At 57.6% G+C, this 25574-nt stretch overlaps 1 protein-coding gene across 8 annotated transcripts in view; it reads right to left on the reverse strand.

Moving 5' to 3' along the window:
• Positions 1 to 25574, reverse strand: part of PPP6R3 (protein phosphatase 6, regulatory subunit 3) — a 97377-nt gene that overhangs the window by 13602 nt on the left and 58201 nt on the right. For 3 of the 8 annotated variants that reach the window (XR_001145468.1, XM_004682559.2, XM_004682558.2), the window contains exons 9-18: positions 21151 to 21280; positions 19131 to 19283; positions 17267 to 17416; positions 16313 to 16377; positions 14378 to 14493; positions 13217 to 13302; positions 8423 to 8509; positions 4343 to 4440; positions 2983 to 3037; positions 2373 to 2503 (exon numbers count right to left, since the gene is read on the reverse strand). Coding sequence is in view for 7 of the 8 variants with exons in the window: in XM_004682559.2 (XP_004682616.1) it covers positions 2373 to 2503; positions 2983 to 3037; positions 4343 to 4440; positions 8423 to 8509; positions 13217 to 13302; positions 14378 to 14493; positions 16313 to 16377; positions 17267 to 17416; positions 19131 to 19283; positions 21151 to 21280 (1071 nt within the window). In the remaining variant the exon portion in view is untranslated. The remainder of the gene's footprint in view (positions 1 to 2372; positions 2504 to 2982; positions 3038 to 4342; positions 4441 to 8422; positions 8510 to 13216; positions 13303 to 14377; positions 14494 to 16312; positions 16378 to 17266; positions 17417 to 19130; positions 19284 to 21150; positions 21281 to 25574) is intronic. The other 5 variants (XM_004682560.2, XM_012725400.1, XM_004682561.2 and 2 more) reach the window with 3 other exon arrangements.

The following is a 25574-nucleotide window of genomic DNA, read 5'->3' on the forward strand; positions in this document are numbered from 1 at the left end:
GCGCCAGGTGCTGTTCTGCATGAACTGGCGGCCTGTGCCTGCGAGAGGTCAGAGCTCCCTCGCGTGCGGCGTCTACAGAGCTGTAGCTGTTTCTTCACCCCCAATGACCACCTCTGCTCTAGTTCTGTCTTACACTGTATCAATCTCTGTTCCATCTTCATTATCTTTGTTTCTGCTGATACCTGGGTGTCACGTGCTCTGGTTTTCTAACTTCTTAAGATGGAAACGGATGTGAAGGTCCTTTTCATACGGGCAGCCGGTGCTCAAAATGGCCAGTACTGTCTCAGCTGCACCCTCCAGGTTCTGTCCACCGCGCAACTTACCCTTTGCTTGCTTCGCTAACCCAACGGCTCCTGAGATTCCAAATACTCAAAGAGATTTTTCCAAAGAGGGTTCTGCTACTCATCTCCAGCGTAATTCCACACCTCTGATTTATTTCCACTGGCTCAGAGAACAGTCTGTGTGCAAGTGAAGCTTTCAGAATTACCGAGACTTGCTATGTGCTCCAAATGTGGCCTCTCCTGGGGAACAGTTCACTCAGGCACGAGAAGCCCTTCGTTTGGCGGCACGTCTGCACATCTCTGGGAGCCAAGCTGGTGGGTGGAGCCCAGGGGCTGCGCCCGCTGACTTCTGCCCGCCTCGCGCCCACAGGCGAACAGCCGGCCCCGGGCAGCACCGTCTTCGCGTGGCAGCGGCAGCCCGCGCCTCTGCTCTGCGCCCACCCCGCTTTGCTGCTGGGCCGTAGCGGAGCACTGGCTGCGCGGAGCACTGGGAGCCCGCGCCCTGCCTTTCCTTCGGCGACGCTGGCAGGGCTATCGCTCAGCGCCCTCCCTGGGAGCCCGCGTGTGTCTTCGTGTTTACGACGCTCTCCTACACGGATCTGTCCAAACCACCCTGAAGGGTCACCAGCAGCACCCCTGCGCCACCGACATGGCTGTAGCGCCCAACGGCCGCCAGCCTGCTGCTGGTCCTGTTGGCCCCCACTGCCTTTCCCGCGGTTCAGTTTCCTCTGCCGATGTACTTACTGTAGCTTTGCGTTCTTGTTCCGTGGCTGCGCTAGGGTTTCTAGTCCACATCTGAAAGCAATCCCATCTAGCTTCAACTAACGCGACAGCCCGCCTGTCCGTCAACAAGTGAATGAAGGGGGCCGACCCCGTTCCCAGCCAGCGCACGTCACTAACAGTCTGTCCCCACAGAGTGAAGGAGACTGTGGATGCAGTACAGAAGCACCTGAGACGCAGCTTACACGGAGCGCTAATGGGGCGAGCCACCCCACAGGGGTGCAGCGGACAGGGAGGAGCACGAGGACACGGGGGACCGCCAGAGGCGGGAGCACCGAGGACGATGGGACGGGTCCGCGGCACGCGTGCGGGCAGCCGCGCGGCGGAGCAGGACCATCCCCCCCCCGCCGAGCTGCTGACTGACAAGCAGCTGCCTCTCACCAGCCTGTGCCGCCCTCCGGACAGCGTCCTCACTGCGGACGTCACGGCGGAGCCTCCCCAGTCGGGACCAGGCGGCACAGTGCTGCTACGGGCATCATGTGGACACTCATGTGGACACTCGTTCTGGGCCTATGTGTTGGTCGGCTCTGGGCAGCTGGCAGAGCCACGTGACACAGGACTGGACCCTCGTAAATGCAGACAGACCAAGCTGACTGGGGCTCTGTCTTAGGGAAAGAGCAACACTGCACAGGAAGGCCACCACGAACAGACATGCCCCTGCTGGCTGGACTGCGAGGGGGCACGAAGCCAACGCGCAGATGTCAGTGGCATGGGGACCAGGGCCAGGCAGGGCCGGGTCCAATGGCCCAGCAGCTTGTGGTGAGATGGACACACCTGTCTGGGCAAGAGGACCGGGAAGACCCTGGGAGTCAGGCTGCAGGGGATGATACTTCCACTGGGAACTTTTTTGTCCTCTCGGAGTGGAGTGCCATGAGAAAACATTGCTTACCAAAGTCAATGGAATAAAAACTGAAGTCGAGATGCTATTCAAATACCTCCCTCTCACTAATGCAGACTGGTAACGAGCACCGAGGCAACAGAGACCCCGTCTCCAGTGAATCTGGTCACCTCTTATAATGAGTGATTTTTAAAATGAAACGGTGAACCTCTGGGCTGCTCCCGGGGTATCAATGGACAAGACTGTCCCCAGGGAGTGTGCCATGTCCGTGGACCACCTTCCTCTCCTCTGCAACTGTTCGGTCTCTTACCGCCACGCACCAGACTTGGCCACACGCAGAAACACGCCCCCATCGCCCGCACAGGGTTGCAGGCACAGGTGCCACGCAGCAAGGCCCTCCTGATGGTGCTGCCACGCACAGCCCGCTTGTCCTGGGCCCCGGCGGGGCCGCCGTGGCAATCAGCCCTCCTCACCTGGATCGTCTCTGCGACTCGGGTGTGAAGGCGATGTGCTTCTCCTCCCAAATGTCTTCCTCGTCAGAGCCGCCATCATCAAACTGCTGTATCCGTTCCTTACAGCATGCCTCAAACAAGGCGATATTTCCCTAGAGTAAAGAATCACAACACACTGAACAATCCAGTTATTTTTTCTGTAAGTTAGCAAACTGAAAACTGAAGCTTTTTCATTTCCTTTAGAGCAGACTGCCTGTCACAGACATCAAACCACAGTGTGACAGGCAGCTGCTGTCAGCTTCTGTTTAAGTAACAACAAAAATTCCCCTGCAAAAGACTAGACTCAAGGCCAGCGCGCCAAGGCCCTGGGACTGCCCCGGTGGGCTCAGACCACCCCCAACCCCCACCGCCTCCAATGCCAGGGAGTGCAGCACCTCTGTTCTAGAAGCCTCTGCCTCACGGCCCAGAGGGGATCCCCTGATACCACCCCAGTGTCCACGCTGCCCCGTCTGGAGCCAGGAATGCAAACCACAGAGCAGGGCAGGGTGGCCACGGTTGAGTGCCCCTCAGGACCTGACAGACAAGGCCCCCACCTCTCACCTTGGGCAGGACACGAAATACCGATACTCACACTATCATTCGTGTTGAGGGTAAAGTTGATGTCAGCTACCCGATCAAAAGAAACACTGCAAAGAAATGTAGGGACAGTCAGTTACTACACAGACTCACCGAGAGAATTCAGGCAATTTTCTACATTTAAAAGATTTACCATTAACATCTTCCTACGTGAAAACCAAGCCAGACCAAACACTCCCGCAGGGGCAGGACGTTATCTACAGAGAGTAGGAGAGCCAGGGGAGCGCTCGACACGACGAGCCTTCCCACGGAGGGTTTCTGACAGCTGAGTAACGACCGTGGCTCCCTGGGCTCACACCACCAAGAAGGTCATTCATTGGCGAAGACACGAGCCAATGCATGATGTGCACACAGCTGCCAGACCGCAGGCGCCTGCAGGGACAGCCGACCTCTACACAAAATGCCCCCTTCTCCCGCGGCACAGCCAGAGCCGAGCGGGAAGGGCAACAGCTCTCTCATGAAGCAAAAGCTTCTGGCAGACAAGATGACCTCATGAGCCAAATAGTCACTAGCCAGGGCCTGACCCGGCAGCAGTGAGGTCCAGCCGCCAGAACCCTGGTGCGGGGCTGTGGCCCTGGAGCGAGCGCACCACCTCAGGCGGAGTCCCGGCTACGAAGCCCCGGGTGCCAATCTTCGGCAGGTGGGACCTCCACGCCTTCCGGCAGCAGGGGTGCCTGTGCGCCACCAAGCCCACAGGGCACATGGGCTGGCACGGCCCATGGGAGCATCTCAGAGGCCAGCACGCGGCCTGGGGCAGGTAACAGCCTCCACACTGGAGCACCCACCCCACAGGGGCCCACCGCAGGGCCTGGGTCTGCACAGCACTCAGGGTGCCTTAGGGAGCAGCTGGCCAGTATTTAAAACCGTTCTCCAAGGCTCACCGGCCCCTCAAACACCGCCTGAAACACTTCTCCACTCCCACAGTTGGGGCAAGATTTACTCTCATCGGTGTGGCCACCACACGCTCTCTGACCCTGCTGGCAGGAGTGGCTGGCCTGCCGGCTCCGCCTCCCGGCGACTCACCTAGAGAACCGAATTCACACAGGGTGGGGCTGTTCATGCCTCAGCGACACCCCTCGGTGTGGTGCCAGAGCATGTGCTGCCTCAAGACAGGTAAGTACTGCAGAGGCTGCCAGCTGAGCAGCACAGGTGAGTGCCTGCGGACTTCAGCCTCCTAAAAGCGCCGGGAGTGGCGTTCCAGGCCCACCTGGGGCTTTGGGAGTGGGTGGGCTGGAGCTAGAGACCCCTGGAGAGCAGGCCCCTCCGCCCAGAGACAGGGAGGAGCCCTGAGAACCCAGGAGGCTCAGCAGACAGAGGGCAGAGGACACAGGCAGGGGAGAGGAAGATATACTCACTTGCCAATGTCATCTTGATCTGCAAACTTCTCATCGTTGAAGCCAAACTGGTCAATAAAATTGGACGTCATTTGTTGCATCTGATAATCAGAAAAGGCCTGGCAACCCCAGGACCAGTGACAGTGATATAATGATTCTAGTGACACGCTACAAACTATCTGCCCACTGTGTGTCAGAAACCGCCTAATTTAAAAAGCCATAGGGCTTTCAAAGCTGGTGTGCATTTCTAAAAAAATTAAGTAATTTCAGACACCATTTACCAAACGGGGGCGAGTCTGAAACCGCGGCCACGGCTGGCTCTGACGTATGTGCCCCTGCACCAGGTGCCGAGCGTGCACCGCGGGGAGCCTCGAGAGGTGGGTTTGGGGCGCGTCCAGCTCCGAGGGGTCAAGTGACACTGAGCCTGAAATTATCAGGTGTGCCAGACACTTCTGCACACAGCCACCCTGCTCCTCAGGGCCACCGGCGGCGGCCCCCCACCCCCCCGCGGCACCCGCCCGCCCCCAGCCCGCCACGGCCGGGCAGTCGCGACCGCAGGCCTATGCAAACCTATGGACACTCTTCTTTGTGAGAAGACGGACGCCCTAGAGGCTGGGGAGAAAATAAAAGCGACTTCTTTCCTACCTACCTTCGAGAGGACAGAAAGTTTTAACACTGATCCGAAACCACTCTGAAAAGCCTACGAGCCTGTAAGGTCCGTGGAGGGCCAGGTCTGTGTCCTACACCATTTCTAGGAGCACCAGGCTCACTGGGGTCGGCTTAGGTGAGAATGAAGGAATGTTATAATGGGCTCCACAGACACGCGGATATGCCAACTGCAAACCACACCCAGGCCCGCAGGAGCACGGGAAATCGCCCGAGTTTCTCACGGTGGCAGTCAGGAGTAAAGAACCTGGGGGTGAGCAGCGCCTCCTCACGCCCACCCGGGACTGGCAGGTGCGGGCGCTGCCTGGGCAGGGAGCTGAGGCCGGTGGACAGCTCCTCCTGCGGGCGTGGCCCAAAGTGGGCGCCGCAGAGGTCCCTGCGGGGAGGCAGCGGCTTCCTCCTAGTTCACATCTGGGCAGAGCCCAGGGCTGACCAGTGCCCTGAACGTCATCCTGGTCACTCCTTCTGGTGGCAGGGAATGATGGCATGGATAATCCAAATGGCAGATCAGTAAAAAATAAAGCTTATATTTGGCTTTGGAAGGCATCTTCTCCAGGTCTAAAAAGCTGTCATGGAGCTTCCTCTGAGCCCGCGACCCTGTCTCCTCTCACTCCACACGCCCGCCACCCTCTTCCTCTCTCCCTAAGGGCTGCCCTCACGCTGCTGCGGACCTCCCGCAGGGCACGCCGGCGAAGCGGGCACACACCGCAGAGGTGCGGAGGGAGGGACAGCAGGGCAGGGACGAGCTCTGGGAGGCCGGGCTGAGTTTCGGCCCAATGAGCAGGGCACTGGACGCAGGGCGTCCACACCGTCCAGTCGAGACGAGGCAGCCCATAGCTCCGCATGGCGGCGCTGGGCCGGGCACAGGAGTGCTGGGGCCCTAACTGGTGGGGCAGCCGCTGAGCCAGGCTTGCGCTCGCTGCAGTTAGCCACGTGAGGGGCAGTCCACCCGGTACCGCTAGAGACTATTTAATGACTCTCTGGGGGTAGAAAGAGAGAGTCCTTAGCTGCTGAGAGGCCGCGACACTGGCAGTACAGATGCGCCCTCGCCTGACTGGGCGTCTCTGGGCCGGGGCGCGCTCACCTCCCCTCGGAAATCTCTAGGCGTGGGCAGACTCAGAAAACCTCCAAGCAGTAATGGAGAGGAAGAAGAAAATCAATCACCCTCAGTGCTGACCTAGAATAACTTCTAGGAAAACCCACACTAGCCGCGCTGGCGGTCTCCAGTCCGGCCTGCGCCAGCCCGGCTGTCAGGCGCCCCAAGCGCCCAGCTGTCAAAGCGCCGGTGGCAGGCCGCGGCCGTGTCCTAGCTGAAGCCATGTGGGAAGTGCTCTTGGACTTCTGAGTCTTGAAAAGCGCCGTAAGTATATATATGCAATCATTAAAAACTTTAAAAATCTGAAACAGAAAACACCCTACATCCCAGAGCCGTCACCGGGCCCAAGCCCAGGTGCTGAAGCAGCACGAGCAGCGCCTGCACCTCACCAGCAGAAGTGCACAGGGCACGTGGGCACAGAAACTCCAGTCCCCTCGATCGAACTCGAGCGCCTGGCGCAAGTCTGTGCCACTGGTTTGGGGGGGGGGGGGTAGGTCAGATCGCTGCCCCGCAGCCCCACTCCCCAGACTCGGGGCAGGCTGGGCGGGAGGAAGCCAGAGGGGCAGGGGCACAGAGCAGCGAGGCACTCACGGCCCCTGGGCACACATGCGGCTGGCCACCGTGTTGAATGACCCGCCCTCAGCTTGTCAAGTGTTTATGAGAGCCTGAAGCTGACCCACACAAGCTAAGAACCTACTCAGAATGGAGACTAGAAGGAAATTCTCAAGTGAACCTGGACTTGTGTCGTCAAAACGAGGAAAGGAAAGTTTGAGAGCACTTTTTCTTATTTTCAAAATGATCCACCACTCGTTTGCAGTTTGAAAGTTTACTGGATGTGCACCCATCAGAAAGGGTAACCTTTGTGCCTACTCAGAGGGTGGCTGGCATTAGCAGATAGGCCTGGACCACGGGAGCCCGCAGAAGGCTGCCTGGAAGGCGCCTGCGACGGGGGACGCACATCAGTCGTCAGCAAACCATAGTGGGCAGAACTTGTCCAGCTCTCATGGGAAGTGAGGGGTCCACGTTGCAGGGACCCGCGCTGAGCTACTTCTCACTGGAATCAGCGCCGAAGCCCCGGGTTAACCAGCTCATTTACACGTAGAGGCTGTGGCACTTTCTCTTAAAAGTTATTTCAATAGGTACAAAATCACTTTGACGCTTCACATGTCCCACCATCACAAAGCATCACGGGTGATAAGCAGCACGCGACACTGGGCCCAGGCCGGGCCAGGGCCCGCGGGCCCCACGGGCTAGCGGAGGACGGGCCGCTGCTACAGCGCGTTAGGGGCCTAAGTGAGCACTGGGGGCGCGCAGGCGCCTCAGCGTTCTGGGCAGCCGCGCAAAGGCAGGCTTGCTGCTCAGCCGCACCCTGCGGCAGTATCAAGGGGCAACAGAGAGGCCGGCCCGGGCTGGAATGCTACTTGAGGCCTGCCTGGGAAATGCGAGTGTCCAGCTGCCTTTGCATCAAGCCCAGCGGCTGCTTGGTTCCACCTGTACCTGAAGAGACAATTGGAAGCCTCATCCTAGTCCCACAAAAGAGGAGGCTTCAAAGTGAGGAAAAAGGGCTGTCCACCTCCAGGGCTGGGGGAGAGACGACGTGAATTCCCCTGGTCACAGCATCGGCCGCGCCAAGGACTCGTGCTAGCTTTCAAGCAGCTTCTGTTTTTAGCTCCCAAACTTGATACCAGTGGAGAGAGCGCAGTCATCTGTCACTTCTCCAAGAACCACCAGTGATGATAAAGTCATGTGTGTATTTGTATATTCACACACACACACAAAACTGTATTTTTATAGCCCCAAAGATTACAAACATCTGATAATGGAGATAAATGTGGGGGGTGAGGGCAGAGGTGACAATGAATTCCTTCAACTAAAACTTAACCCAAGAATCCCAATGACAGAACTTACAGACATTGAAAACACGTAACCTTGTGGCTCAGTTCAGGGATATTTGTGAGAGTTTACTTTTACTGGCATTAAAAAAGAAGATGCCCACTGCTCCTGCCCCCCAGAGCTCTCCTAGGGTCTGTAAGCAATGGCTGCGCTTTGTCAAGCTCTGCGTGGGGCATGTCCCGGCTGCTGTAAGCCTGTCACCTCATTCAAACCTCCTCACAGTTTACCTGAGTCATGACTGTAAACAAGGGATGACACATTCATTAGCAATATAATCCATACGAACCTTCCTATACCTGACACTTCCTATTTGTGCCGCTTTACCTAACCAGTGAGCCCCCCAATCACATTCTAACACATATCTGATTCTGAAGTGAATTCATAAATGGCAACTGGACTAAGCATTTAAAATAAAAACAAAGAGCAAAGCTTTAGGCGTGACTCACTTGCTGCAAAGAAGAATCCTGTGAGAACCCCGTGTCTTTAAAGTCAATTTCATCATCACTGGATGAATGAATATGGCAGGTTGTAACCTATATGCATAAAAATGTAAAAAACTATTTAACATGAAGAGTCTTGGACATTTGTATCAGCATTTTTTATGGAAAAAATCACATTTAGTTTTTCACTCAAAAACCAGAGGCAGGTTCCACTGTAAGCCACTCTCCACCCGCAGCCCAGGGACGCCAGCACTCTGCCTGCCCGGGCACCTCTGCGGGCACGGCGCCCGTCGCCACGTCATCAGGCAGGCGCGGCCGCCCCACTTCAGTGACTTTCATAATTACATCCAGCAAAGTGTTTACAAGGGGGAGGTTGCAGTAACTGAGCAGATGAAATAGAAAAACCACTTTCACGTCCCAGGCCCAAAGAGTAAAGCTGTAATTCCCAGGGATTATGCCTGAGCCACTAGAAAGGTCAGGTTTAAAAATAACTACTTCACGTTCAAGTCTTGCATTTCCTGGCCACACCGAAGAAAGCACCATCCACTCAGTATGACCAGTCAGTCATCCCCTGCTTAAAAAAGAAGAAGAAGAAAAAAAAAGCCAAAATGTTGACCCTTAAAGTGTGCGTCCCTACCCCTGGGACTTACAACCCAAACTTAAAATAACTGAGCAAAACACAAACATCAAAAGCCAGCCTGTTTGTGCCAATTCACAGATGCCCTGCGATACCAGGGGCTGCACCACTAATCGGAAGTGCGTCAGAGGCTAAAGCACCGCGTGAACACATACAGGAAGTGTTACACGGGAACAGCCCCCGGTCCCGGAAGCAAGCACTGCTTCTCAGGGTGACTGCAGAGCCTTCTGACCCCACCTGCCCTCTTACAGAAGCGTCCAGGGAGGGAACAGGGTCACCTGGGGAGATGCGAGCAGGGCCGTGACCCCTGGAGCCTAACAGCCTGGAAGACAGAAACTGGCCCCAGCTTGGTGACCGTCCGACACTGGTTCAAGGAGCCCTAGGGGACACCAAGTAGGCCTGCAGGCGGCCTGGGCTCAGACGCTCTGAACAAACCAGCCTCTTCTCCCTTGGTCTTCTCCCTCCCTGGCGAGGGAGACGCTAAGCCCAAGGACTGAGCGCGTTCCCAGTGAAGTCTCTCCACCTGCCTGGATGGAGCACCCCCCACTGCGCAAGTCTAACAGGCTGGCGGGGGCAAAGGCAGGCTGCATGATGATGGGTGGAGGGAGGCAGCCGGGGTGGCCGAGCCTGAGTGGGCAGGGAGATGAGGACAGGAATGATCCGGGACAGCCTAGCAGAAGGCAGGCAGCGAGCTAAACTGCTTGGTCACGGCAGCTGGCGGCTTGCAGGGTGACTGCCCTGGGGCCAGGTCAGGCGATGCTAGGCCAGGGTGTTGTGGGCACTTCGGGGTGCTCGGCTGGCAGGCCAGCTGTGAACACCACACAAAAGGCAGGTGTACCTGGGGAGGGTGCTCCGTGGGGGTGCCCAGAAGGAAGACAAAGAGGAAGTCTGATGAACTCAGCGGCAAAGCAGAAGAGCAGCTGCCCAGCGCGCCGCCTCTGAGTCCGAGCAGCGCTTGGGCTCTCGGGTCTGGGTCTGGGTGGCTTGCTGACTCCAGAGGTGCGGCTCTGCCGGGCACGCCGATGCCACGCCTGGTGACTCCGTGACAGCCCTCAACTCCCATCCTTAGACCAATTCTGGGCAGAATTTATATTTTTCTTCAGAAACTACCCTCTTCAGGCAGTGATGAGGAATGCAAGCACGCCCGCTGTGGGGCTTGCGCCGAGGACGCGTCTGCTAAGTGCTAAGCACACTCACGTGGGAAGAAAAAGCGCTTCAGAGAGGACACTACCTTCTACATTCAAAAATTTTTAGTTGTTTTATTGTTGTTACAGGGAAATGTCTGTTCACCTGGGCTGACGAGGCTGTTACAAGGAAATGCCAAGCACGGCTGACTGTCCCCTCTGAGCCTGCAGACTGACTCAGACCCCAGCATCTACATGGCGCAGAGGACTAGACACAACCTGCAGAGGACCCAGCCTCGCCTGCTGGACCCTCAGGCCAGTCACCATGCACGCCCGTGCCGTGGTCTTCACACAGCCTCGCACACTGGCGCTGAGGCGCTTTTTAAAACACAGTCTCACCCTTGGGGAAGATGAAAGACAATAAAATAAACTCAATTTTCTGCAGTCACTACTAAAACATTTTCTACTGCCTCAGTCCTCGCCAGCTACATCTTCACCAATTTCCATGTGCCTGGGGTGGGAGGTACCTGGGCTGCCAGAGGGCTTTGGCTGTGATCACATGTGATTTTCTTTCTTTTCTTCACCATGAACGCCCACCATCAAGACACGGGCAGCACATGACGTGCACTCGGGCAGGATGGGACCAGAGAGCAGAGCCCTTCAGATAGCTCGGAGCGGCTGTCAGACACATGGTGAGGGGGTCGGGCACAGCCGATCTCAGAGGACCGCGCCCTGCCGATAGCCCGGGTGCAGCACGCCTCGGTGCACTCACGGGCGGATCCTTGCTGCGGCCACAGAAGTACGAACCGGCTAGGTCAGGTAACGGGGCTCCCTTGAGCACGCGCCACTCAACCCCGCTGACTGGAGCTCTGGGGCACGCCCGGAATGAGCCCCAGAAGGCAGCCCATCCACCCCCGCGGCAGGGGCCCACCTCTCCACCTGAGGGGCGGGTGGCTGCCGCAGCCTATTTCTTAGCTGCTGAGCCCAAGGACAGAGGTGCCCCAGCAGAAGGGATGTGCTCTCACCTGAACGCCCCACTCCACTCCACAGGTGGACACTTCTTGTGTCTGGTTTTGGAAAGACCAGACCCCACGGCACTTACCATGTTTCCCCTGGAACATGGCACCCAAGCCCACTGGGTTAAGTCTGAAGCGTTCTAGGCAGAAAAACAAGGAGCCCGCAGACGCCAGCCGAAGTCTCGCTGGTGGCGAGTGCCCCCGGAACACCCGCTGCGCGAGACTCCTGGCAACCTAAGGCTAAATGGCTGTCAGTGGTGGCTACTTGGGAACCCGAAAGACTGAACAAAACCACAGAGTGGGACGCCCCAGGAGAGGCGCGGCAGAGGGGGACGCTGGCCCCTGGCCCCTGGCTAGGCGTCTGCCCTGCGGGCTGACTCCGCCCGCCGCAGGCCGCTGCGGGGCACACCACCAAGGCCACGGGCCCGCGCCTGCTCTCGGCGTAGGCGAGACCGTGCAGGCGCCTGAGCTGGAAGGGCCGCAGGCTGCCCGGTGCAGGAGCGCAGCTGCGGGCAAGCGCACACCCACCTCGCCGCCAGGCGGCTGGGCGCCAGCCCCTCCACAAGCGGAGACCCCACACCGGGTTGCTCGCCAGGGACACGGGCTTGGACTGCTGAAGGCAATGTTTTTGATAAAAAAAACTTAACTAGACATTTTTCAGTTCTACCTTTGAAGTCAATCAAAAGATATTTTTAAGACAAGTTTCCCAAACAAAATCAGAACATTCCCCCAAACCCCTTCACCGATAAGACAATAATCCCTTGAATGGTCATGTTCCCATGTTCTGAATAAGGACCCAAATCGGAGCCTCCGAAATGGGGGTGGGTTTAACAGCACGACTGCACGATCACACTCTGTAACAGAACCCTGATCATCACGCTGGAACTGAAGCGACTGGGGAGGGAACACAACGGGCCGCCCCAGCGGCGACTCGGTCCTTCCTCGGCGGCTTGGGGCTGCCAGGGGGTGCCGTGTGTCCAGTGGGTGATGACCTGAGACACTAAGGGCCATTAGACACCCAGTTTAAGTTTTATAGTTACCTCTTAACTTCCTAAGTCTTCCAAATCGTGACACCTGAGGAATTCTATCATTCTATCAAACCGTGGAATCCAGCAACCCCAAAATGATGCCCCAAAAACCATTACCCCGGTGAGCTGTCAAGACTCTGGGAAAAGATAACTGGCTGGTTAGCCAGTCTGCACAGCAGGCAGCCGCGGCCACGGATGGGACTCGGGGCGCGGGCCGAGGCCCTGCTGTGGCGGGGAGGCCGTGCCGCGCCACCCGGGCCGGAGGCCTGGCTGCGGATCAAGAATCCACAGCGGCAGCTCTGAACTTCAGACACAGAATCAAATGTCAGGCACATCTACCTCCACCAAGAGCAGAAGCCCTTCCATGCCCAGGCCGCAGGGGCAGTCGCCAGCCGGCCTGTGCTTCAAAGGAAACGCTTCTCATCTTCAAAAGCAAACGCAATACTTACCTTAGAGTAATACGTTAAAAAAAACAAAACAAAACAAGAGTACTTTCCAAAGTCCAATATAATAAAAAAAATTATTATCAATGCCATTATTCCCTGGCTAAAAGTACCATTCCGTTCAAGAGTTTTCAGCTGGGGTCTCAAAGTCATCCACAAAAACTCCCCGCAGTGAATGACACGAACGAGGGTGCACGCGGCTCGGGCCCGTCAGAAAACCCGAAGGCGCACTCAGGCTCCCTGAGCCCCAGGGGCTGAGCACGGGGAACAGGCTCGGGGCGCCAGGCAGGCCAGGGCGGGTCTGCGGCGATGCTCAGGGCACAGGGCTCTCCCTGTGGGGTCAGGAACTGTCCCCGCGCCCTCGGCTGTCCCAGGCAGCACGTGGAGTTGACCAGACAGCTCAGCGAGGCCGCTGCTCGCAGCGGCCTCATTCTGGTAAAGCAGGAACCTACGTGTGACCTGCGTACGGGGACAAGCTTTCCCGCCTTTCTGAGTAAATGGACAAAGGGTGAGAGCCCTGAAACCACAGAAACATAACCCCGTAAGACCTACTAGATCCACCGTGTTCCTCTTGTTGGTCTCTCCCAAGGAGCTGGTGCAGAACGTCTCCCACCGCTCCCTGACCTCGTCGGGAAGCTCTGCGGAGAGAAACGGCAGGCGCACTTCACCCCACTGCAGTGGACTCAGGCTCGGGGGCGGGGACAGGCGGGGCGCACACTCGCTGGGTCGGCAGCCGAGCACCTGGCTCGGAGAGGAATGGGTGACCCAGGCCTAGCTGGAGCCCCGAGCCCCGCAGGAACCCACTCCCACCCAGGCTGCACGGGAGGCCAAGAGCCCTAAGCTGCATTTCATGCTTTGAAAAGTCTGCTGCCAGAAATTTAACTTGGCAAATGTGCTTCCAACTCTTCTGAGACCAGCTGGGGGTGGGGGGAGCTGGCATCGCCGCCGCCGCAGTTACGTGAAGTGTAGGAAACGCTGCCCTATCAGCTCCCACACAGCCGAGACACGGACGGCCCCTGGCCCGCGCACGCCCGCGGGAGGAGCCTGGGTGGGCCACTGCGCCACAGCGCCAAGTGCTGTACCGAAGGCCGACGTGGGCACGCACAGCGGCAGTCAATTCGCAGCTCCTACAGACATTGTTCAGAACGTGTACATAGTTTTCAGGACGCCCATGCTGGCTATAATTCTGAAGGCCTCCGAGGTGAAGCCGTCCATGACAGCGCACACCAGGCAGGCCCAGTTCCTCCGGCACGGGACCCCACCCAACCGGTTTCTCGCGAGTTAGCCTGGATGGGTTAAATGTCAGCGCTGCCACAGAAAGACCCCTGGGCGCATACAGTGCCAGCCTGGGAGTGCCGTGGAGCGCGTGCTGACAGACGCTGGATGTCAGTCACAGGAACATCATCCGCAGGCACAAGGGGCCTTCCGAAGGAAGGACAGGGTGGGAGTGGCCACAGCCCCTGCGAACCTGCAGGCCGCCTTCCCACACATCAAGGCGCGCCCTGCGGGTCGGCGGGTCACTCGGGCACAGCCAACTCGGCCAAAGCGTCCTGAGGCCTGCAGGAAGGCGAGCGGACAGCAACAGAGAGCTTCACTCTCCCACCACTTTCCCAAGAAGCTCACTCAAGTCTCCAGATTGAGCTATGCAATATAAAGAAGCCCTGGCCCACCCCCACAGCGCGAACGTCCCCACGCCCGGGCCTGGCCACTCACCTCGGATGAGCTGCTGCACCAGCGCGCTGCTGGGGCCCTTGTCGGCGCTGTGCACGATGCAATTGGCGATCCGCGTCAGGTGTCCCATGTAGCCGTGCCGTCGCCCCCCCTCGGCCCTGGCGGAGGGGAAGGACACACACTCAGACTCCGGACAGGACAGCGCGGGGACAGCTTGGATTTACAGACTCATTCTGCAGACGCGGCCCTCTAGAGGAAGGCGGTAGGACACCCCTGGCCAAGAGCTGTAATGACCCCGCCCCACGGGGCCAGCGCTCTCCTGACCGCGACCTGCAGCAGCGTGCATTCTCTTCAGGAGAAAGCAAACAGATGGACAGCCACTGGTGTCTAGAATTTACTTCCCTTTATGACTTTTGTGAGACGATTTGTCAGACTTTAAACAGCTCGCAGGGACCTACGAGGAGAGTTCCAGGGTCCGCTTTTCTCAGTTCCCGCCATCAGCAGAGATGTGCCCAATGGCCTTTCTCTATCTGTGCGCCCAGTCACCCTGGTGGGAGGCGCTCCCCAGCCAGCCGCGCTCTACCCTCACATGGAGACACAGTGAGTCCCGGGACCGCCGCCAGACTACGGCTGAGGGCTGTGGCCTGAAATTCCATAAACAGAGGACATCTGACAGAGGACAGGTGGGAATGAACAGAGTTTTCTGTTTAAAGGGAGACTGGAGACACCAGCCCCTACCTGAAGGCCTGCCTGGGGAATTCAAGAGCAGCACAGTCTGCAGAGACCCAGGGCCTGCACCGCGTAGGGTCGGAAGCACAGGGAGGAGCTCCAGGAGCCTCTTTTGGTTTCAAGCTTAGGCCTGCAGCATCCTCTCAGCCTGACATCACCATGTCCCCTCAGGGCCATGTGAAAACAAAAACCCAGCTGCAGGGTTTCTGACCCAGGCCTTTTGATGTCCTCGAGGCTCTAGCACGAGGAAAGACACAACAGGAAAACTCATGCAGGTCCTCTGTCAGGGCAGGTACTAGCCAGGCCCAGCGGGGAGCTCTGGGGTGAGAGAGGGTGGCCAGGATGGGCGCAGAGAGGCTCGGTCAGACACAACCAGACCTGGGCCCAAACAGCACCCAACGGAGTGCATCTGAAGAACATGATCGAGGTTGACGAGAAGCTCCCTGGCGCACTCTCCATCGGGTCAGACCCAAGTCCTGACTGGGCAGCAGCAGTATTTTAAAACCAAACCTCAAACCGAAGCTGACACATCCTGAGGCCCTAGCTGCCCTGTGGCCCCAGTCTGAGTGAAGAGACAGACACGCAATGCCTGGGGAAGCTTGAACTGTCCAAGACACCGACAACTCTGGGTCCGGGTGGCAGTCATACAGCGGCACACAGGGTCAGAGGCCTAGAAGCAGGCCCACGTCGGCTGAATTTACTTCGGCAGGCTTATGCTCCAATAAACCCGCTTAAAAACACAAGCACGGGGCAGGCCTAGGAGGGCTTCCCGCACGCCACCTGCTTCAGGAGCCCAGGGCCTTAGGGGACAGTGCTATGGAAAACCCCTGCGGGCAGCGCAGCACCTCAGCCCAGAAGTGCTGAAAAGCCCCAGCACGCTCCCGTGGCCCCCCGTTCCGAGCAGGGGTGCCCAGGACCACACGCTAAATAAAACCATCACCACGACTTGGCTCCATAGTCCTTTATGCGACTCCATGCCCTTCTCAGGAAAAGTGCCATCCAAAGAGGGTGGGGAGCTTCCGGAGTCGCAGAGCCGGAATGAAGGCCCTGGCTCCCCCAGAAGTGGCAAGGTGGGAATCAAGCAAGAGTCATCAGAAAAGTGCTGCTGTCATTAAGTAATCTGCATAGGCCTAGCGGTCACATAACCTGTGCCATGTCATTCTCATCGTCGTTTGTCTGAGAACAAGGAGGGTATTTTCTTCAAATTTTAAATCAAACTGAATTCCCATCCAAAGACCATTTACTTACTGTTTCTTTTCATTCATCTCCCAGGCTTCAAGTATTCGTTCAATTAACTGGCATTTTTGAAAAAGCTGAATAGAAAGGAACATGCCAGTTAACAGTTATGTAAGATCGAAGTGCCCAAGTTTTAAAAATGAAACAGAGCTCGGGTCAAACAGAAGAGTAGTATATGGAGCCCAGCAAGCTAACTAGACCCGAGAATGGCCCGCAGGAAGCTAGGGACTCAAGCCAGGCTCCGCGTCTGTGGTCCCCTGTGGGGACGTGGCTCGGAGCAAGCCAGGTCAGTCAGCCACGAGAGCGGGACTCGCCAAAACTCAGAGGGAATGAAGACCACGATGCCGCGGCCAAGCTTTCTGCATACCTGTACTCTTCACATGCGAGCAGCATTTCCACCTAAGGGTGCTAGTGAAATTGTGTGACTGCCCCAAACAGGCGTGGCCTGGCAAGCCTCCAAAGGTCACTTCTCTGCCCCGGCTACTTGGTGACTCCTGGCTAGCCTTCCCGGTCTTCCTGGTCCCTGGGTGTGACCCAGGCTGAGCTAGAAAATTTCCCACAACCACAGAACTTCAGAGCAAGCAGTAGCACGACAAATCACCAAAATCACCTCAACTGTGACACACAGACAGACCCCAGAGACCCTCGCCGGCCCACAAAGCTCACGGCGGTGCCGACACCCAGCTGCAGCGCGCCGGGTCACTCCCAAGTGTTCTCTGCAGTGTGCAACGTTATGGCTCCTCTGACTGCCAAAGGTGTCTGAACTGTCAGTTCAGCTGATGCTGCACTGCAAGCCCACCTAATGAACACCTGCCGGGCTGATCTGCAGAATCGCCAGTGCAGTGAAAGCGTGGCGATGAACTGTCTGGACTGAGACTTAACGCGACAGCCTTCAGCCACCTGTGCTGCGCACTCCGCGTGCTGGGAGCCAGGAGGGCGGCAGAACACTTCAGCAAGGGCACTTACGTGTCTCAGCAGCAAGCTGTCCCCAGCGGACTCCTGGTCAGTAATGGCGCCGTTCTCTGTGCTTTCAAAAGGACTAGCCAGAATCAGTGCGACACAAATCTCCACTTGCGTGTGTAAAAAGTTATTCCATGTGTACTTGAAGAACATGTCCTGTAAAAGTGAAGAGTGAAGGTTTATTCAGCTACCTCAGAGTGAAGCCACCATTTTAATGCACTCGCAGAACAGCAATTTAAATGAACGGGAAATGATGTGCTCGTGTCCGAAAGCCTCCGGAAAAGGAGCGCAAGGTCATCTCGTGGGCCTGGAGACGCCCGTGTGCTCACTGAAGAAGCCAGAATTGCCCGGCACCCAACGGAGACCAACACCACATGCATGAAGATAATACATTTCTCAGAGAGGAAGGAAATTAACATATTTGTGTTTTCAAAGCCACGAATGCAGCAACCGCCTAATACCTTTCAAAGAAATTCCTGAGGCTTCACAGTGACACAAGAACTAGTCCCGCGAGTTTGTGCAGGCCACAGGGCGAGCACAGGGACAGACGAAGAGGCCTCCAGCTCCAGGCACTCGCGCCTTGACAAAGCACCACCACGCAGGCCTCTCCTCCTCCTCCAGCTACCAGCAGCTGGAGCCCAGGAAGAACATGGCCGGCGGTGACGCGTGTTTCTCCCAGGCACCCCAGCTCCAGCAAGGTAACCGTGCTACGGAAAGGAAAGCCACGTCCTGGCGGCAGAAGAGGCACCGCCCGGGTGTGTTTGGGACCGCTGCGGCCCGACAGCTAACCTCGCCGTGTAGAAGTGACGATAAACGACCCACCCAGGACCGGTTAGCACTTGCGAGCAGCTCCCAAGACTAACGACAGAACGAAGGCAGGGCGGCCCGGGGCGTGGGCCCGGGGCGTGGGCCTGCGGCGCCAGCCGCCCTGGCACTCGGCGTGCAGGCCGCAGGCAGCCGGAGGAGTCCTTTCCTGGCGCCGCCCAGCAACAGGGAGGCACACGTGTCCCAGAGGTGCCCACTACGCCACAATGCCCGGCTCTGCCCTAAATGATGGTCACTGAACCCAAGCTCAAGTACGAGGACGCTCTCTGGGCCCCAGGAGGCACACAGTATGGCTGCAAGAACACGCTTGGGGAGTCAAAGGGGATGTGGGGTGAACCCCGCTGGCTCTGCCACCTGGAAGTTTGTGCTTGTGGCATGATGTGAACAAGACGCTCGCCCCACAGGGCCTTGTTACATGGGCTCCCACAAGGGACGTCAGGTGCGCGTTGCAGGCCTCCGGGCGTGGACAACAACCAGACACTCTTTCCGAACCGCCCTGAAGTGCTGGGGGCAGGAGGCGCCAGGGGCCCCGTGGACCTGCTCTCGGGCCTCCCGTGCTCTGGGTAGCAGGGCAGAGCAGAGTCAGCACGGCAGCAGGACCTGGGGAGTCCCAGCACAAGCCTCGGGACTGGGGCCACAGTTAGGCCCCAGGCACACTCCCTTCCCCGGCCAGCACCTGTCCAGTCTCAGGTACGGCCTAGACAAGTTATCGGGTGGGAAGAAAATAGTCTGACCCCTTTGCTAGTTATGAAGAGAAACAATACCGCAAGCAGCAGTCACCGGCCAGCAACATGCCACCCCCGGGGCACCTGACACCGTGTGACTAGCTGAGCTTCCCGAGGGACGTGTCTCTGAACCCTGTGATGAAGTCCTTCACAGCCACCACCGAAAACTTCAGAGCACTCATGCTTGATGATCAACTCACAGTCACACGACCTGAGAGGCTGCTTATGCGCGGTCCAGGGAGCCCCCGCCCCTCCACAAACCCGTGAGAACCTGACTCAAGCCGCAGCCTCTATTCGGCACCGGCTTGGGGCGGTCTTACCAGTATGACCCCGATACTGTTGAGCTCCACGAGGTCCCCATTGATGCTGCTCGTGTTCGTCTGAAGGAGGCTGGATATCAACCTGATCACGTTCAAGCGGGTGTTTCCCACGGGAGGGTCCAGCACACCCCATGTAGTCTTCATCACGCTTTTCTGAGGAGGGAAACACGTCCCAGTTCAATACAGCCACACCAGCCAGACGGGGTGGGGGTGCCCGGGACGCCTCCGGCAGGCCGGCCCTGCCAGTGATCTTGGCCTGAGATGACGCCAGAGGAAAACCAGAACTGTGCGTCTCCCCTTGAGAAGGCACGAAAGGACCGGAGGGAAATCAACGCCATCCCCTGGACTGCGAGTCTGGTAAGAGGGCAAGGAGGCCCCTCCAGTACCCAAAGCAGCACAGGACAGCACACGGAACTGCAGAAGTCTGTAAGCAACACAACGCAGCACCCCAAACCTGACCAGAAGCCTAAGCGATGAAGAACAAGTACAAGGGGGTTGGGGAAGAGCCGGGCCCGCCAAGTCTTCCATAAAAACACAAACTCGGACGTTCCTCCACACATAAGCTGGAAACGAACCCATTCTTGTCCATAGAAGGGAGTCTTGACGTTCTAACCACAGAACACAGGCCTGACACAGACCACAGGAGCCCGGCGGGAAGGCGAGGTGCTGCGGCCCACCGGGCTGCTTTGCCAATGCCGCGTGAGCCCGCCGCGCTCCCGGCCTCTCAGCCTCCAAGCGCCTACTCTGCCCCCGGATAGCCCTCCCCGGCACACTCCCACCTGCCAGGGCCGCCGCCCGCCCGCAGCGAGAACGCCCAAAGCAGGCCCTACCCGGCTTCCGGTCCAGGCCAGAGAGGTCCCGAGTGGGAGCAAAGCAGAGGCTGCGTCCCGCAGAGACGCTGGCCCTGACAAAGGAGAGAGGCTTTCTGCCGCAGCCCGGCTCCCTCGGCTCCTTCCCCTCCCGCTCCGACGCGCTCGGTCCTCTCCTGAAGAAGCCCTTTCTTTTCCCTTCCTACTCTCCTCCCTAGGTGTGCGGTCAGGGAAACCAGCCACGTCACTGAAACACCAACAGAGGCCACTTGCCCGCGAGCGGGTGCCAGGCCTGGGCCGCACACCACCCAGGGCAGCGCAGCCGGGGCCACGGTTGCTCCCTCGAGGCACCAGTCGGCTGAAAAGACAAGGGAGGCTGCACGAGGCCCCTGGGAAACAGATACACCGTTACTGGCAAACTGCGAACAGGTAAAAGAGACAAAACATCCCGGAGCCCGGAGCCCAAGGTGCCAGTGCTGAGTGCGGCGCGCACAACTGGCACTGGGCAGCGCCCTCACGGGTCCCAGTCTCCCCTACCTTACAGGTCCCTAAAGGCAGAACCTCTCACCCTAGTTTCAGTCTGTCACACGCAAGCGGGCGGGAGGGGAGTAACAGAAAACACCCTCCCTCTCACGGGCCTTCGTGCTATCAGCGCTCAGTGGCCTGTGAGGAGACTCACTTTTAGGTTAGGGTGCTCCAGCAGAGAAAACAGATGCATAGTCTCGTCCACCAACTATTTCTCAGCCAAGGCAGCAGTTTGTCGAACCCTGCACCGCCCCGAAAAAGGAAGCAACTGCCAAGACCAGCTCCAGAAAGAGGATGGCCTGAGGACACAGGCGCCCATAAAAGGTACCGGACACTAAAAACTAAGGGAGGCTTCCCAGGTCCTGAGGACAGAGGCGGGAAGGGGCGGGGCGGGGCCCGAGGAACCAGAACACCGGAAGGAGGCTGCGTTTTCTCTACGCAACAAAATATTCTGCTTATTTTTAAGTGCTCAATAGACAAAGTCAATTAAAATCTCCAAAGCAGGTAGACGAGACTTCACCTACAGACAAAAGCCAACTCCAGGGGATCTCCAAGGCGGGCCAGACAGGGCAGGGGCATGTAGCGAGTCATGCACACGCTGGCCACAGCCACTTTACTCCGAGGCTCTCAGGACTGTTTATGAATCAAGTGACCGCAGGGCCAGCCAGGCCCAGGTCGCCGCCTACCTTGGGAGGCTCGAGGAGGAGCTCGTGGAAAGAGCCAAGTCTTCCCCGGATGGCTTCCAGCACGCTCCTGTTCACTGAGCAAGCCGGGTGACTCAGGCCCGGCGGGCAGCTCTCTATGTGGCCTTCAAATCTTAAAACAAAACAAGTTAGTTTCACTTAACAAGCCTCAAAGTAAAAGCATTCAAGGGGCCCCCATCAACCAGAGGGTACTTGTGAACACCGGACTCCAGCAACACTCCTGAAGGGGCAGGTGGGGGAGGGCGAAACCTCAGCAGGGTCCAAGGGCCGAAGCCCGGAGACCTCTAGTGACCGATGAAGCTGTGTGTGGGGCCTCCCGTCCTCCTTGCCCCCAAGTCCTATCCCTGCTCATCACCCCTGGTGGGCCTGGGGCTGGCCAGATGGGGGAGCACAGCGCTGATGGCGTGCAGCCACGCTGCAGCCTGCCGGGTGGTGTCCAGCCGACAGCAGGGTCGCCCATGCACCTGACTCGTGCTGCACGCCTGCCACCTGGGCGTCATGGGAGAACAAAGCACTGAATTACGATGCTCTGCACCTGTTCCCTGCAGTTCTGATCAGGCCACTGGTCACCCGCTAAGAGCCTCGAATACCTGCCAAGAGTGCAGTCTGCACTCACTAGTACCCCACAGTCGAGGCTCCTGCTCCAGCCGTGCTGATCCTAACAGGAAACGGGTTCTCAACGTGGGGGCAGGACGAGCTCTGGAGGGGAGCGTGCCAGGAGAGCAGTCTAAAGAGATGGCCGTGAAGCTCAAACGGAAGACCCACCTGAGAGCTCCACGCCAGCACAACCAGGGAGCGGCCCCGAGCCCGATGCTGCCAGCCGCTGGCTCTGACAAAGAGGCTGCCCCACCCCGCCACTGTGGGCACCCAGGGCCACCGTGGGGCTCACACGGCCACAGCGGGCAGGGGAGCATGCTGGTGACCAGCACGCTGCCACGTAGCCCTCCAAGGGCTCCCAAGTCTGGAACAGGGAGGGCTTCTGCTGACTGCCCGGTAGCCCTCAGCGTGCAGGGGCTAATGCTACTTAGCCACACAAACCCTCCTCACAGTTTCTGTCTTCTTTACAATCACTTAGTTCTGTGAGGCTAGTATTTCTACTAAAAAGTAATTCTTCTCACTAGTATTTTCAATTCAACTCATCAGGAATTCATTTCTGCATAGAACAAGAGGTACAGGCACTGGATTTTTTCTCACATGGTCAGTCAGTCACATTTATAAAACTACCTGCCTTTACCCAGTTACGTGAACACCACACACGACGGTCCCTTCGTCGCCCACACAAGCGCTGTCTGTTCATCCAGTGGATGCTTAGTGAGCAGCCCTGGCCTGGACGCTGCACTCAGCAGGCCACACGCTCGGGACGACATGCTCTCACATGGCCGTCTTCATTATAAAAATGCTGCTAAAGAGTTTTTAGCTGTTCTATTTTTATTCAGCCAAAGCCTCAACAAAAACCATGCTGATGTGCTGTGCAGAGCTGCGCTGAACTCAGAACTGAGATCCGGACAGACATAGGCGGCAGGACGGCTGCACGGCAGGAGCCCGCGTGCTGCTGAAGGGCTGGGCCGGCACGCTGACACGCGCGTCTGTATGAGGAAGTGACACGGAAGCGACTGCTGGGAATGACAAGAAGCGCGTTTCACCTGGTAGGAGCCGCGGATCACGGGACAGGGGCGGCGGGGCACCCCAGGGCAGCTCGCGAGCCCCGCGCCATGCCAGCTCCGCACAGGTGCTCCCGTCTGGCTGTCTGGGTCAGCCAGGTCATGGGGGGAGTGGGTGTCCCCAAAAGGCCTGTGCCTGTGAACTCCACATCATCTGAAGGTGGCAGGCGTGCGGATCCTGAGCAGGAGAGTGGGCTCGGCGTGGCTGCGCGGGCCCGTGTGGCGGCGCAGGGAGCGTGCTGTGCACAGGGAGCAGAGGCGCCAGCCACACGCCGGGCACGCCGACAGGCCCCGGGCGCTGGACAAGACATCTCTGGGGAGTGGACACTGCTGACACCTGACCTTGGACTTCCAGCATCAGCCTCCAACAAAGTAAAACTCTGCGGTTTTTTTGAATCTCTATTTTTTAATACAAAAAGCTTTTGGTAATTTCTAAAAGCAGCACAGAAAACAAACACAAGTTTTAAAAAATTTGCGTAGGGTCATCCCAGAGAGGTTTAACTTGGATTTCAGGAACGACAATTGGCAATGGCCAGTCTTCAGGTGTGTACTGGCTGCGTCTAGGCACTGGTGCTGACCGCGCGCATGTCCAGACACCCACTTTGCTCTCGAAATACATCTCTTGACCTCAGAAATGTAATTGTTTTTTTAAAATTTTTTTTTGCATAACTTTTATATATATATGCACGAAAGTCCTTTCTCAGGTTATTTAAAATAGCTTTTGGAGTTCTGCGATCTGCCTTTCATTTCCTTAACAGCCTTCTGAGGGCCGAACTGAAAAATAGCCTGAGCTGTCCACTTTTCTTTTGCAGCCTGGGTTGTAGTGATGCATCTCAGAAATGTCTGCCTAACTCAGCCTAGAGGTCTTTCCCCCTAGAGATCCTTAGCTTGAGGGTTCACACTGAACTCCAGGCGCTGCTTCAAGTGCCTTTTTTCCGCGATGAGCTCGGTGCGCCCTGGCTGGCCGGCCGCCGCCCTGCACGCAGGCTGAGGCCCAACACCGCACAGAGCTGCCCTTGCCCACGACTGGCCCCCACACCGCTGCCAAAGCTGGCTGACCCGAGTGGGGGTCGACCGCGGGGCTGAGCCAGCATGTGATCCGAGACGTCTGTCCTGACACCACACTGCAGCTTTAAGTCAGGAAATGTAAGTGCTCCCCTCTGGTCCCCTCAAAGGTATCCTGGCTGCTGCCCAGCTTTGACGTCGCCCTGCAGTTTCGCTCTGGCTTGCTGACCTCTGCCCCACACGAGCACAGCCTCTCCTCCATTAACAACCCCCAGAGCGGTGCATTTCTTAGTGTCTGGGCACTTACAATGAGCGCTGTAACCCGAGGCTCCAGTTTATGACAGTTCACTCTTGGGGCGGCTCTTTTGGGCTGGACAAACAGACTGACACATACGTGCGTGTATCTCACGTGGCGTGTATCTACGCACACAAATATATGACATCGCACACACGTATGATACGTGATACGAGTATGCGCCTCACGTGGTATCGTAAGGAGCATTTCAATGCCCTAAAACTCTTCTGTGCTTCACATTTCACCACCCCTCCTGCACCAGCCCCAGCAACTAGTCAGCTTTTTCACTCTTCAGTTTGCCTTTCCCAGGATGCCCCAGACCTGGAACAATACACTGTGCAGTCATGTCAGACTGGCGGCTCTCCCATAGCAACAGGCATTTAGGTTGTTCACGTCCCGCCACGGCCGGGCAGCGCAGGCCGTTCAGGGCTGAGCATGCCCACTGTCTGGGTCCGCCGGCTTTGTCAACTCCCCCCAAGGGCTGCGCAGCCACTCCCAGGGTCTTGGCAAGGACAGATGAAGCTGCTACAAACGACCACGTACGTATGTGTGGCTAGAATTTTCAGCCCTTCCGGGTAACAAGGAGCCCACTGCCAGCCACACTCAGGAGGAGCTACCCAAGGCCAAGCCACAGCCTTCCCCAGCCCCGACGGCCTGCAGCGAGCACTGTTACCACTCTGCGTCTGGGCCACTGCCATGACTGGTTTCTGAAGGACGCGTCAGTCTGCCGCTCCGAAGTGAACTCAACCTGACGTGACACGTTACCCTTTCAACATATTGTTGGAGTTAGTCACTAATATTTTCTAGAAGAATCTTGCATTGAAGCGTCTGTGGCGTCTCAGGAAGCAGTTTTCTTTCCCGGGATACTTTTGTCTAATTCCAGGTACTGCTGGCCTCCAAAAACTACCTTCCAGCTATCCTCTGACCGAGCTGCCCCATCTTCAGTAGATTTTACCAAGAAGCCATTCCAGGCTTAGTTACTCTTTTTTTTTTCTTTCCATACTGTACTCTCTGGAATAAGACACACTGCCCGGGCTACACTCAGAGAACAGGGAGTTCGGCCTGCCTGCCGTGAGGAGGTCACCAACGGCCTGGAATATCGCAAGGAGAGGCGCCTCCTCCCCCAGCTTCCTGCCTAGCCCCTTGTTTAGTAGCAGCACGGACCTGGGGCCGTTCGTATGCAGAGGTAAGTCACACTACTGCTCTATTTTACGGTGCGAGTTATTCTAGTTCTGGTCAACAGCACTTCTTGCAGTTGGCCCTGTGTCCCTCTGGAGCTGCACCTGATCAGAGCAGAGGACCTGCTGACAGCCTGCACTGCACTGAGCCCACTCACCCTCTGCTACTGGCCCATCACAGAACCAGGCGTTCCTCCACCGAGTCCTGGTTCCATGGATGGAGGCAGGCAGCAGAGGCCAAGAGCTGGGTACCAGCTGGACTCACTC

This window comes from Condylura cristata, unplaced genomic scaffold (assembly GCF_000260355.1).
Source record: "Condylura cristata isolate star-nosed mole 26May11 unplaced genomic scaffold, ConCri1.0 scaffold00015, whole genome shotgun sequence".
NCBI classification, from domain to species: Eukaryota; Metazoa; Chordata; class Mammalia; order Eulipotyphla; family Talpidae; genus Condylura; species Condylura cristata.